General features: G+C 36.0%; 1 protein-coding gene across 1 annotated transcript; it reads right to left on the bottom strand.

The window, feature by feature from the left end:
• Positions 1–5,367: 5,367 nt before the first annotated feature.
• On the bottom strand, positions 5,368–11,747 carry LOC100893719 (altered inheritance of mitochondria protein 3). The gene is made up of 4 exons (XM_030985920.1): positions 11,524–11,747; positions 10,639–10,803; positions 8,808–8,896; positions 5,368–7,313 (listed from the first exon to the last, which is right to left on the bottom strand). Exons 1-4 carry the CDS (start codon positions 11,689–11,691, stop codon positions 6,128–6,130), a joined length of 1,608 nt encoding a protein of 535 aa, XP_030841780.1. The 5' UTR covers positions 11,692–11,747; the 3' UTR covers positions 5,368–6,127.
• Between the last annotated feature and the right edge of the window lie 1,859 nt (positions 11,748–13,606).

Raw genomic sequence — 13,606 nt, 5'->3', positions numbered from 1 at the left:
CGGGTGGAAGGTGTCTTGGACGCCGAACGAACCATAAACAGAAGAGAAACCCTAAAACTCCGAGTAATACTGACGTTGATGATAGGAAAAACATATTTAGTCTTTGACGGATGAAGATGACATTAAAATGATGAGTATACTATGAATAGTGTACGTAAATGTATCCCGTCAAATCGTAGTGAATCTGATAGGTCAATGTCTAACTAAAATAGCCAATATTTACATGAAACAAACACTCCAGTGCTGTTCAGTCTTATAACGATGGCCAAGGAATTTAAATATGTTTCTTTCCCTCTCATGTATGGAAGCAAAATGTTCACCCATAACACTCCTCGATCATGTCAGAGTGCAGCGTGCGACAGGCAGTGTTCAAAATTGGGGTATATACCCGATGTCCACTTTATTTTTATTTATACAATGTAGGGGTACACACTTTGAGATATCCCTTTGTAGGTGCCGTTTTTTTTTTTCTTCCAGAAAATTCCCTTTTTGTTGGTGCCCCTCCCCCCCCCCCCCCGCCACTTTGGAAGTCGCTCCACCGCCATGACACATCAAAGCATCTCAATCTCACAGCATGATGTGAAGAAAAGTTAATGGTGCAGATAAATACACAATAAATATGTACAGCGGCAGCCCAAGTCAAGCAATCATTTATAGAAATGAGGCTTTGCCAAGGCATCCACTTAAGCATGCTAGGGCAAATAAGATGTAGTCAAGTTACAACCAAGGTATAGGATTGCAGACTTTGTAGTCACAGAGGCACATGTGATATAGCTTGCAATATGCAGACCAAGGTTTGATCTTAAAGGCCATCTATACAGTTGTATGAGCCCAGAACATGAAGTAACTCTGTCACATGTCTTAATAATATCAAGTAGTATGATATGAAAATAAAGTACTTACAACTGAACAGGTACAAGATGGTTTAATAACTTACACTACAATAAGTCAAGTGAAGTTACCATTTTTTTCTTCCTTCTTTAATTGCTAGCTGCATTGTGTTAGTGCCACTTAACGTTGACTTGTGAATGTGGCAAATTGCACAGGAGTGAAGTCTGGTTTGTGTCATTGTGCTCCTGAGCCACGTTTTCAGGTGTCTCAGTGCCGAGAAACTCCTCTCACATTCACATGAAGCTATACTGGGCAAACCAGCATCAACTTCAGAAGACATTTCACTTCTGGAAAAAGGGCCCTTATAACATTTAGAGACATGTTCTGATATGCAGTAGTTGCACCTCCTAGCAATGTTGCTTTAGCCTAGTTGCATGCAGAAACATGTCAAGCTTGATCTTGAAAGCAGTTACATTGGTAATGGTATTGAGTTCCGGATGCTTCTTCAGAATGTGATATGTGATACTGTGTGCTTTTATACTTGCCCGGCAATTTAGGCACTTTTGTTGTTATCATGAATTCACACGATCCGATATTATGGTACTCACTTCATTACTAAAATGCAGTGAGCTCAATGTATCATATTGTATTGTCATACAAAATGTCATTAATGTAAACATGGGGTGATTACATAGGCCATCTCCCCCTTGGTCAAATATTTGGGGGAGATACCCCCCTTCCCATCCCCCGGAACTACGAATATTTATGTGTGTGTGAGAGAGAGAGAGAGAGAGAGAAGGGGGGGAGGGAGGGAGGGAAAGATAGAGAGAGAGATTTCGAAGGAAATAAACCTTTAGGGCAGCGCAAATCTCAAGGGTAAGTTTAATAGGGTTTTTGTATTCGCTAAAAACGGCTATCTTGACATTTCTCAATTGCTAAAACTCGAGAGCATCCGCCCTTTCGGGCCATTGTTTTATAAATTTGTCTTTAAGAAAGCATAATGCCATTGTTTAACTAAAGAAACTGCTCAAATGTTTGAAACAGCTGAACCAATTAGCTTCTCAGTAGCTAATTGTTTATTTATAAATGTGTGCAATAATTACGAAGCACTGATTAGCAATTTATTTTTGAAAGCAGTACATGTCTAAGAAGTTTTTGACACGGTTTCCACTGTTCAAACATTTCAGCATTGATGTATGTAAAAAAAAATGTGAAAAGTTCCAATTACATTTTGTGTCATTGTCTTATGCTAAGATAGACAGATATTGATATCAGTTAATGAAGTTCATTTATTTCTTTATTTACTTTTAAAAGATAAGTTTTGCTGATTTGTATTCATCCATGCTGTAATCTATCTATGTGTCTTCAACACAAAGCTGAATTGAATGTATGGGTAATTGTATGGAAAAACAATAATTATATTTGTAATTTTCATAATCCAATTGTTCTGTCTAACTTGTATATTGTGAAAGATGAGAGATATTGAATGGTGAAGAAAAGAAAAGAAAGTTCGGATGAGAGGGGAGGTAATTAAGGGAAATGAGTGTTTTACAGCAAATATGAGAATAATTCGCAAAAAGATACTTTTATTGAAGAGTTGAATGGACTACATCAAATTCACCTTATCCTTTTAATTCACATCTCTCTCTCTCTCTCCGTCTCCGTATTTCTCTTTCTTCCCTCTGTATCCCTATCTCTATAGAACTCTCTATTTTTCATCTCTCTCTTTCTCTGTTCTCTCGCTTTATATATATCCTATTGTCCCTTATAAAGAGACACTAATATATCCCTCTCTCTCTCTATATCGATGAACAGGGATACCCCTTGTTTTTGCTTCCTCTATCTTGTTATTGATTACTCTACTATTCTTTCAACTCTCACATCATCATTTTCTGATATGACTGGAATGGAAATAACATAAAATTACAAGACATAAATACTACATTGACAACAACAAAAATAGCATAAAGCATAAACAAACAAGTAATGAGAGAGAGAGAGAGAGAGAGAGAGAAATACAAAAAATAATGACAGTCACTGTGGTAAAATATACAAAATTCCCGGAATTCCTAAGGGGGTTAGTTCAATAAAATATATTTCCTTTCTTTCATCTCTCCTTCTTTTATCCATACTTTGCTGCTCCCATTTTCCAAATAATCACAAGTAAGATAAATCATATTTCATTTGATTTTCAAATGTATTCAAACTTCCCACTCGAATTTGGATCTTATCAAGCTTAAAGTTATAAACACAGTATATATTATAGGGTGTATATATAGATTGAATGAAAAAGATTAAAAATATCCCGAACCAGATGTAATGAACATTTCAATAAAATGAATATATGCTTGTATGTACATGCATACAGTCATATTTAATATAAAGAGGATATGCTTTACATCAGCTTCCCTCGATTAAGAATTAGCATAAGCACCTGCATTTATGAACCGAAAAATTCAGAATCTCATGAGTGATGTTATATTTTACTGAGGCCATAGGGTGAAGATGAAATATGACGGCACAAGGGGAACCTGAATTTGAATTTGGAGGTGAATAATAGTTACACTGAATAACGAAATGCATGCAATATTTCGCATAGAGAACTAGAAGAGATGTGTGCAGTCTAATTCACCTTTGCACACGTTATAACATGCAAAGTTAGGTTGTTATATTGCACAGCCGTGCAAATATAACAGAATGTCTAGTGTCGCGTGACACCATTTCAGCTATAAGATACAAATACACCATCATCAAACTACACCTACCGGTAGTACATTCTTTTGTTTCATTTGTACATCAAAATGTTAAAATATCTAAGGCACCACAAACTTTATTTTAGTAATTCATGATCATCCAATATACATAGAAAGACCTGTTTAGTACATCCTTTTGCATGATATAATTGAGAATAAACTCACAGATCTGAGCGATTTGCATTGTCTATTACGAAAATCAGAGTGGAGAGTATAGTGTCTATGTTTGTATCTTATAAGCCAGGAATGCAAACTTACTAAAGTATAAAACGTATTTACAAGGCAAGTATGGCAAAGATATACAAGTTCAAAATATACATGTATCATAGTATTGCATAATCCTAATCTGGAATATGTATCATCAAAATTATTGAAATCCAGTACTGAATACAACTAGAATAAACAGGTATAGTACAATTATAGCAGCATATTTATATGTACACTGGAATGATGTTAAAAAAAACTTGGAAATATTTCCTCAAATGGATTTAATATGTTGTACTGGTGAATGTAGTTAAATATGTACAAACAATAATCCATTTCAAATTAGATATCACACTGATAACTGAGGCATGTTACATTGACAACAGAGACATGTATCTTAAAATTATAGCAGCATATTAACATGTACACTGGAATGATGTCAACAAAATCCAGGAAAATATTTCCTCAGATGGATTTTATAATCTAGAATTAGATGTAGTTATTTACAAACAATAATCCACGTCAGACAAAATGTTACACTGATAACTCAAGCCTATATTCATACACCCTTACCAGACAAAGCTAGTTCTCGACTATCATATTGAGTTCTATCAAGTTCATAGACAAGCAATATGGCTATTAACATCTGGGTCATTTCTAGTAGCAAATTCACTAGTTGATTTAGATTCTACTTAATTATATTTTGTATTGAACATGTGCAATGACATTGACAAATACAGTGACATTTTGAAAGATAATTTGACATATTACATACTTTAACTCGATCATAACTCACTTTGTGAAAGTTGAGTGGTATTTCATACATTGCATGCAAATCACTAAAACAACATGGTTAAACTCTACAATACACATATACGTGGTACATGCATTACATGAACTGTCTAATGCACTAACATCCTTATCAAGGCATTAATCCACATTTGCCACTCTCCACCCAGGTGTACATTGGCACCTGATATGCCAAAGCGCGACATATTTGGAGGCCGCCTAGGACAGGGTAATAATGTTTGAGTGCAAGGAGCGTCATAGCTTGACAGCGTCACTATATTAGAAGCCACCGTTATTATCAGTATATCAACTAGTTCCTGGCAGTGTCGCCTTCTATTGACAGGCATAATGCATGGCTGAGTAAAAATCGACCCCCTATTTAGAGTATTTTCAGAAAACATTTTCCACACTTTCTGCATCAATAAAAAAAGGTACACAATGGGCTTTTGATGCAACTCTGTTTTGGGCTTATTAAAGGGATCATTTAACAATGTTAAATCTAAGATACACGGCCTTCAGTGTTATCAGTGTCTGTGATATGGTGTTATATTGAAGCCCTACAAAAATTGCGCTTCAAAATGATCAAGAAGTGCCTCAAAAAAGTAAAAACCTTTGAGTGACCGGTTTTACCACACTTGTTTTCCCCAATAGACTGTAGTGTAATGAAAATCGTTTGGCAAACACAAAATTTGATTCGATTTTAATCATAAATATTTTGATAATTAGACAGGCGATCGGCTTGTAAAAGTCATGGGGTTCCTGACTGACCTAAAGGTTTATGATTATCATTGCAGCATGAGCTAAATCAAGGATTTTTTTTAAAGGATCTAAGACAAAATTACCGGATCCCTTTAAAAGTACATGCACATTCACTAAACGTATTCTATTTTTTGAATCGTTATCTACAAATGCCTTACACATGTTTTTGAACCTTGTGACAATATTATGATCCCTTTCTCTTGAATTTTTTAATTCTAACACCAGATAGTGGACTGTACTCAATCTACAGGTAGGTAAAGAAGAAGAAGAAAACAGCCTTTTTGCAAACCTCACCAAAAAATACCCTTTTTTACCCCAAATTTCTTGCTATCAGGCCAGGGCTTGAAACTAACAGCCTAGCAGAGACACATGGACACCCAAAATCTAGGTCCAGACCCCAGAACTTGGAAGTTTTTACATAGGGCTAATGCATACAGACTATAAAATCTGAACCTCTTTTCCAAATAACAGTTAGTGTGGATCCCTGTATCATGCATACACAAAGTTAAGATGAAGTGTTACCAGTGGGGCACTGTCTTACTCTACTGATACCATAGAAATTAGACTTCATACTTTGATCGTTTCTCTGGGATTTCAGGATCATCCTGTGGAACTCTTGACTGAGTACAAGTAGCTTGCCTCTTGTAAGGCCTGCTCAAGCTACTGCTACCTTCTCTGTGTCTCTGAGATAATTGAAATACAGTATATGGTGTATTGCCAACATGCTGTTGAGGGTGGTCTGATGAGGGTAATGTCCTTCTTGGATAGTGTACATCGGCCATTGGTTGCTGTTAAGGGTGGTCTGATGGTGGTAATGTCCTTCTTGGATAGTGTACACCACCCATAGGTTGCTGTTGAGGGTAGTTTGATGGTGGTATTGTCATTCTTGGATAATGTACATCACCCATAGGTTGCTGTTGAGGGTAGTTTAATGGTGGTATTGTCATTCTTGGATAGTGTACATAACCCATAGGATGCTGTTGAGGGTGGTTTGATGGTGGTATTGTCATTCTTTGATAGTGTACATCATCCATGGGTTGCTGTTGATGGTAGTGTGATGGTGGTAATGCCTTTCTTGGATAGTGTACATCACCCATAGGTTGCTGTTGATCGTAGTGTGATGGTGGTAATGCCTTTCTTGGAGAGTGTACATCACCACTGGGTTGCTGTTGAGGGTAGTGTGATGGTGGTAATGCCTTTCTTGGATAGTGTACATCACCCATAGGTTGCTGTTGATCATAGTGTGATGGTGGTAATGCCTTTCTTTGATAGTGTACATCACCCATGGGTTGCTGTTGAGGGTGGTCTGATGGTGGTAATGACCTTCTTGGAGAGTGTACATCACCCATGGGTTGCTGTTGAGGGTAGTGTGATGGTGGTAATGCCCTTCTTGGAGAGTGTACATCACCCATGGGTTGCTGTTGATGGTAGTGTGATGGTGGTAATGCCTTTCTTGGATAGTGTACATCACCCATATGTTGCTGTTGAGGGTGGTCTGTGGCAGGTTGATTATGTCTTGAGACTGGAGGGTTAGGAGATGGAGTAGAACTTGACATAGTGGCATTGTAGGTAGGATTGTAGTAAGCCTCTCCATACTCCATACTGCGGTACCCAGCAGACATGCTCGATTGGAGATTGGAAGGCATAAATTGGGGCTGACTACGCCCAATATTCCAAGGTAGTGCATTATTCTCTAAATAGACTGGCCAAATACCAGACTCATTCCTCAATGTACCGGGCTGTTGTAAAGCTTGCCTCACGAGTGTATTGTCCTGAGATTCTTGCAAGACTGGAATATTGGCACCTAACCCTCTTGATAGGGTGTCAAGGGAAACACCAACGTTGGCATGTACTGGGTTCACACTGCTGTTGCTTGCCCTTGTTTCTTGGTACACTGCTCTTGATTGCTCTGATGAGACATCTCCTGTGTTGTATGTGTTGCCATGGTAAAAGCATCCTGATAGTTGGCGACATGACCTGAAATAAGGTTGATAAGGATGATAAGGACTGTAAGAAATAATGGGAAATTGAGTAACGTTTGAGTTGCCCATGTCGGCTGATTATAAAGGAAACAGATTTTTTCTTAATATCTGTTTGCAAGATGAGAAATAAGAAATTAACTACAATTGGTCTTATTGAAAGTAGTGCTGTAAGTCAGAGGCCATGTTCGTGTTCGGTTCGGCAGAGTTCGGCGATTTTTCACCTGAACTTGGTTCGGTTCGGGGTTCGGTAATATAATAGCAAGCAGCGCTATAGCTACGGTGGCCACCACTTCTGATGAAATACACTGCTTCCGACCGGCACAAATTTTACATAAAAACTGCTTTAAACGTAACTATTTGTGAAGAAAAGTAGTACCAGTACTTACAATCATATTTCCGTCTTTAATTGTGTTTTATTTGCAGTTTTATAGGAATCATGTTTGCAATTTGACAATAAATTATATTTTTTAAAGATTTGCAGAGACGGTTCTTGTCTAATGTTACGAGTCATGAAAGCTGCCATATTGAATTTACTGATGTATACGTTATAATACACAAAGATAGCAGCCCAGGCTTATTCAATTACTGTTCTTATAAATGTTTATTTTTAATAGGGTAATAATAAAATTCCTGAATTACCTGATTAAAAATAAATAAAAATACTATATATTTATTTCATTATTTATATTGTAAAATTTGTCCAATATTATTACAATTAAAATATATATTTTTTTATTGATTTGGTTTGAGCTGAACTTGTTTTGATCAGCGCCTAGAACGCACATGTATTCTTATTTATGACTTGCGTTCGCGACGTAGCAGAGGTCAGGATTTGAGATTTAAATGGCGCCAGTGAAGTCTCGCCCACCACTGGATAGGCATAAATCACAAAGGAGGAAAATGGTAAAAAATATAAAATGAGCAATCATGACGTGAAAATTAGGTACAAAATGACAATTTAGCTTACAAAAACGTTTACATTTTTCTGCCGAACATCCGAACCAGGCCTTTGCGTTCGGTTCAGTTCGGAAGTGCCATGTTCGGCGAACTTCTATTCGGTTCGGCGGTTCGGCTACAGCACTAATTGAAAGTACTAGTCTCAAGAAACATTTTGATCAATGAATAAAGAAGAAGAAAAAAGAAATAGAAGAGACTACAGTCCCCCCCCCCAAAAAAAAAATATATATATATATATGTAAAGAACACAAAAATTCAATACATTTTAAGTTGATTGATTCCTCTTTACAATAGGGAGTTTGTTCAATAAAGCTGTTACTGAATATTCAGTTGAAGAAATCTTCATCTTTTTTAAGGTAAACAGTATCACAATATTGCATGCTCCCAGTAGGGGTATCAGCATTGTAGCTTTTCTTAGTATTCTATTAGAGGCTCTTTTTTCTATATCGCACTATTCATGAAAAGTCTACATGCTAGCTGTTATCTTACTTTTTTAAGATTTTTAAATCACATACCGGTATACTTTACTGACCTTGAGAGGGTGTGAGGAAATGAGTCCAAGCCATCTTGAGTGACTCCATTGAGCCTGAAGTTTCCCTTCCTGATCTGAGGAAAACAACCCTGTAACATATAATAGCAACATTGCTTGTAAACTTTGTATCAGTGTCAAGTATTAAGTAGATGTATTTCATTCTGGCATATAATCTAATTTCTAGTAAATATACATTCAAAAGCTACAGTTACCTCCCTTAAACAAAATTAAAATAAGAAAACACTAGATGGAACTTTGACTGCACGCAGTTGAAAATGATGCCTCCGTCATAGAGCGATTTCACAAACAAAAACAGAGGCAATTTTTCAAATACAAGTTTGATTGTAATACATTAACAGGTTCTCAGAATATCGTGGTTACAACCTATTTTTCATATACATGTTGTATGACCCTTTGATCTTTGACCTCATGTAAAATCTAATCAGTTCATTGGCTTTGCAAAATACATACATGTCCTAATAAAGTTTGATGGTAATCCAACCGTCAGTTCTAATGAAAATTCGTTCACAAGCTATTTTTGCATGCACGATGAGCCCCAACCTTTGACCTTTGACCTCATGACCCCAAAATCTACTCAGTTCATTGGCGCTGCAAGATACATACATGTCTTGAGTTTGATGGTAATCCGTCCATCAGTTCTAATGATAATGCAATCACATGCTATGTCGCATACATAATGAGCCCTATAACATTTGATCTTGACCTCGTGACCCCAAAAATCTAATCAGTTCATTGGCTCAACAAGATAAATACATGTCCTGAGTTAGATGGTAATCAGTCCATCAGTTCTAATGATAATATGATCACGAGCTATTTTTGCATACATAATGAGCCCTGTGACCTTTGACCTCGTGACCCCAAAATCTAATCAGCTCATTAGCTCTGCAAGTTACATACATGACCAAAGTTTGGCAAGAATCCATCAATCGGTTCTTGAGATAACACGATCCATGAACGGGACGGACATGAATGAAAACATAATGATCCGGCTACTTCGTAACAGAGGCATGAAAAGAAGTATGGAGAATTTTTGAAAAGGAGAATAAAAAAAATTTGCGCATTAGATAAATCACAATCATCATCCTGCATGAAATATTCCGGCAATTAATGAATTTATTGAAGTGCCCTGTTACAATATATGCGGCCTAATGACCGAGTGACGTAGAAATAGCGCTCCTGGGGGAGGAGTACCCCCAAAATGCCTGTTTTTACAAAGAAAAAGTGCCCCTTTTCCTTTGTAAGAAGTGCCACTTCCCCTTTTAATAAGTGCCCCATTTCACCTCTGAAAAGTACCCCTTTCATTTTAACCCTGCCCCTTTTCTTTTGACAAGTTCCCTTTTAATCTCAGAAGTGCCCCTTTTCCTTTTTAATCAGAACCACTTCTTCTCATAAATGCCCCTTTTCACTTTTGATAAATGCCCCCAATGAAATCTGACAGGTGCCCCTTTTCTTTTCAACAAATGCCCCTATTCCTATATAAATAAGTGTAAATTAAAGCGTTTATTAGAATTGGCTCTTAAAAAAACTAAATTACATCTTTTTACTATCAATCAAACTTGGAAAAGGTTGAATATTGATTATTGATCAAAACAATGCCAATCTTTCACACATTTGAATTTCAACTGAATCAGTACATGTGTAGTTTGCTTAAATTCAATGTTTCATGACTGTTCAAATATACCAAGTGAATGGCCTTTAAAAAAGGGTGTTTGGAAAAACAAAAACATATATACATGTGCACCATATAACTCTTACTGCCGTTTCTTTCTTGCAATGACCCTCCATGACATTTACATTAGGACACACATACCTGTATGGATGATGCCTTTGCTTTCAATGTAGAGTAGAAATCCTCATTGAGATTAATTCCAAGTGTCAGGTCAGTCAGGTTTGGCATATAACACAGTGCTTCTGCTAGGAGGTGTGAAGAGGCTGGTGCGGCATACAGGAGACAACCGAGGTTGACAGTCTGGACCTGCATTGTTTGTCAATATATTTAAGCATCACGTCTATACATGCATATGTTTTACTCACTACTTTCTGACTGTATTCTAACATTCCAGCAAAATTCCATTAATTACAAAAACGATTGAATAGCTTTTATTTCAAATTCGATTCTTGTCTATTGAGAAAAAGAACACACTAAAGTTTCTATTGAGAGGATTATTTAGTAAAGGCAATTTTTTTAAATAATTCCTTATGTATTCTTTATAGGGCTTCCAACCTGTTTGCATTAATAAGTCCTACTCCTACTTACACTGAAATTCATAATACTAATAAATATATATTTGTATGTATTAATATTTAATGTATTAAAGGTATTCATAACTCTGGATTTCATATGCACGAGATCCCTAAGTCAGAAGGTTTGTTGCTATGGTTCATTTTTGAAAGTTCAAGCCTCTATAAAAAATGGCTCTTAATAAACTATATGACATATTTTTACTATCAATGAAACTTGGAAAAAGTTGAATTTTGATTATTAGTCAAATCAATGTCGATCTTAGACACACTTGAATTTCAACTGAATCAGTACATGTGTAGTTTGCTTTATTCCATGTTTCATGACTGTTCCAAAGGGTGATTGGAGAAGAAAAAAAACACATACTGGTATATATATGTGCACCATATCACTATTACTGCTGTTTTTGTTGATCAATGACCCTCCATGACATTTACATTAGGACACACATACCTGTATGGATGAGGCCTTTGCTCTCAATGCAGAGTAGAACTCCCCATTAAGAACAAATCTAAGTGTCAGGTCAGTCAGGTTTGGCATAGAACACAGTGCTTCTGCTAGGAGATGTGATGAGGCTGGTGTGGGACACTTGAGACCAAACTTGAGAGTCTGGACCTGCATTGTTTGTCAATATATTTAAGCATCATGTCTATACATGCAGATGTTTTACTCACTAATTTCTGACTGTACTCTAACATTTCAGCAAAATTCCATTAATCACATAGTTGTATTCATAATAACATTCTCAACAAAACGATTGAATAGATTTTATTTTCAAATTTAATTCTTGACTATTGAGAAAAAGAACACACTAAAGTTTCTATTGAGAGGATTATTTAGTAAAGGCAACTTTTTTTAAAATTACTTATGTATTCTTTATAGGGCTTCCAACCTGTATTCATTAATAAGTCCTACTCCTACTTACACTGAAATTCATAATACTAATAAATAAATATATATTTGTATGTATTAATATTTAATGTATTAAAGGTATTCATAACTCTGGATTTCATATGCACGAGATCCCTAAGTCAGAAGGTTTGTTGCTATGGTTCATTTTGGTAAGTTCAAGCCTCTATAAAAAATGGCTCTTAATAAACTATATGACATATTTTTACTATCAATGAAACTTGGGAAAAGTTGAATTTTGATTATTAGTCAAATTAATGTCAATCTTAGACACACTTGAATTTCAACTGAATCAGTACATGTGTAGTTTGCTTTATTCCATGTTTCATGGCTGTTCCAAAGGGTGATTGGAGAAGAAAAAAAACACATACCGGTATATACATGTGCACCATATAAATATTACTGCTGCTTCTGTCATTCAATGACCCTCCATGACATTTACATTACGACACACATACCTGTATGGATGATGCCTTTGCTTTCAATGTAGAGTAGAACTCCTCATAGATATCCCCTCCAAGTGTCAGGTCAGTCAGGTTTGGCATAGAACACAGTGCTTCTGCAAAGTGATGTGAAGAGGCTGGTGTGGGACACTCGAGACCAAACTTGAAAGTCTGGACCTGCATTGTTTGTCAATATATTTAAGCATCATGTCTATACATGCAGATGTTTTACTCACTAATTTCTGACTGTATTCTAACATTTCAGCAAAATTCCATTAATCACATAGTTGTATTCATAATAACATTCTCAACAAAACGATTGAATAGATTTTATTTTCAAATTCAATTCTTGACTATTGAGAAAAAGAACACACTAAAGTTTCTATTGAGAGGATTATTTAGTAAAGGCAACTTTTTTTAGAATTACTTATGTATTCTTTATAGGGCTTCCAACCTGTTTGCATTAATAAGTCCTACTCCTACTTACACTGAAATTCATAATACTAATAAATATATATTTGTATGTATTAATATTTAATGTATTAAAGGTATTCATAACTCTGGATTTCATATGCACGAGATCCCTAAGTCAGAAGGTTTGTTGCTATGGTTCATTTTTGCAAGTTCAAGCCTCTATAAAAAATGGCTCTTAATAAACTATATGACATATTTTTACTATCAATGAAACTTGGAAAAAGTTGAATTTTGATTATTAGTCAAATCAATGTCAATCTTAGACACACTTGAATTTCAACTGAATCAGTACATGTGTAGTTTGCTTTATTCCATGTTTCATGACTGTTCCAAAGGGTGATTGGAGAAGAAAAAAACACATACCGGTATATATATGTGCACCATATAAATATTACTGCTGCTTCTGTCATTCAATGACCCTCCATGACATTAACATTAGGACACACATACCTGTATGGATGATGCCTTTGCTTTCAATGTAGAGTAGAACTCCTCATAGATATCCCCTCCAAGTGTCAGGTCAGTCAGTTTTGGCATAGAACACAGTGCTTCTGCAAAGTGATGTGAAGAGGCTGGTGTGGGACACTTGAGACCAAACTTGAAAGTCTGGACCTGCATTGTTTGTCAATATATTTAAGCATCATGTCTATACATGCAGATGTTTTACTCACTAATTTCTGACTGTACTCTAACATTTCAGCAAAATTCCA

This window comes from Strongylocentrotus purpuratus, unplaced genomic scaffold (assembly GCF_000002235.5).
Source record: "Strongylocentrotus purpuratus isolate Spur 01 unplaced genomic scaffold, Spur_5.0 spur5_scaffold_15, whole genome shotgun sequence".
Classification (NCBI taxonomy): Eukaryota; Metazoa; Echinodermata; class Echinoidea; order Camarodonta; family Strongylocentrotidae; genus Strongylocentrotus; species Strongylocentrotus purpuratus.
Note: the sequence above shows the minus strand (reverse complement) of the source record. Positions and strands in the feature narration are given on the sequence as shown.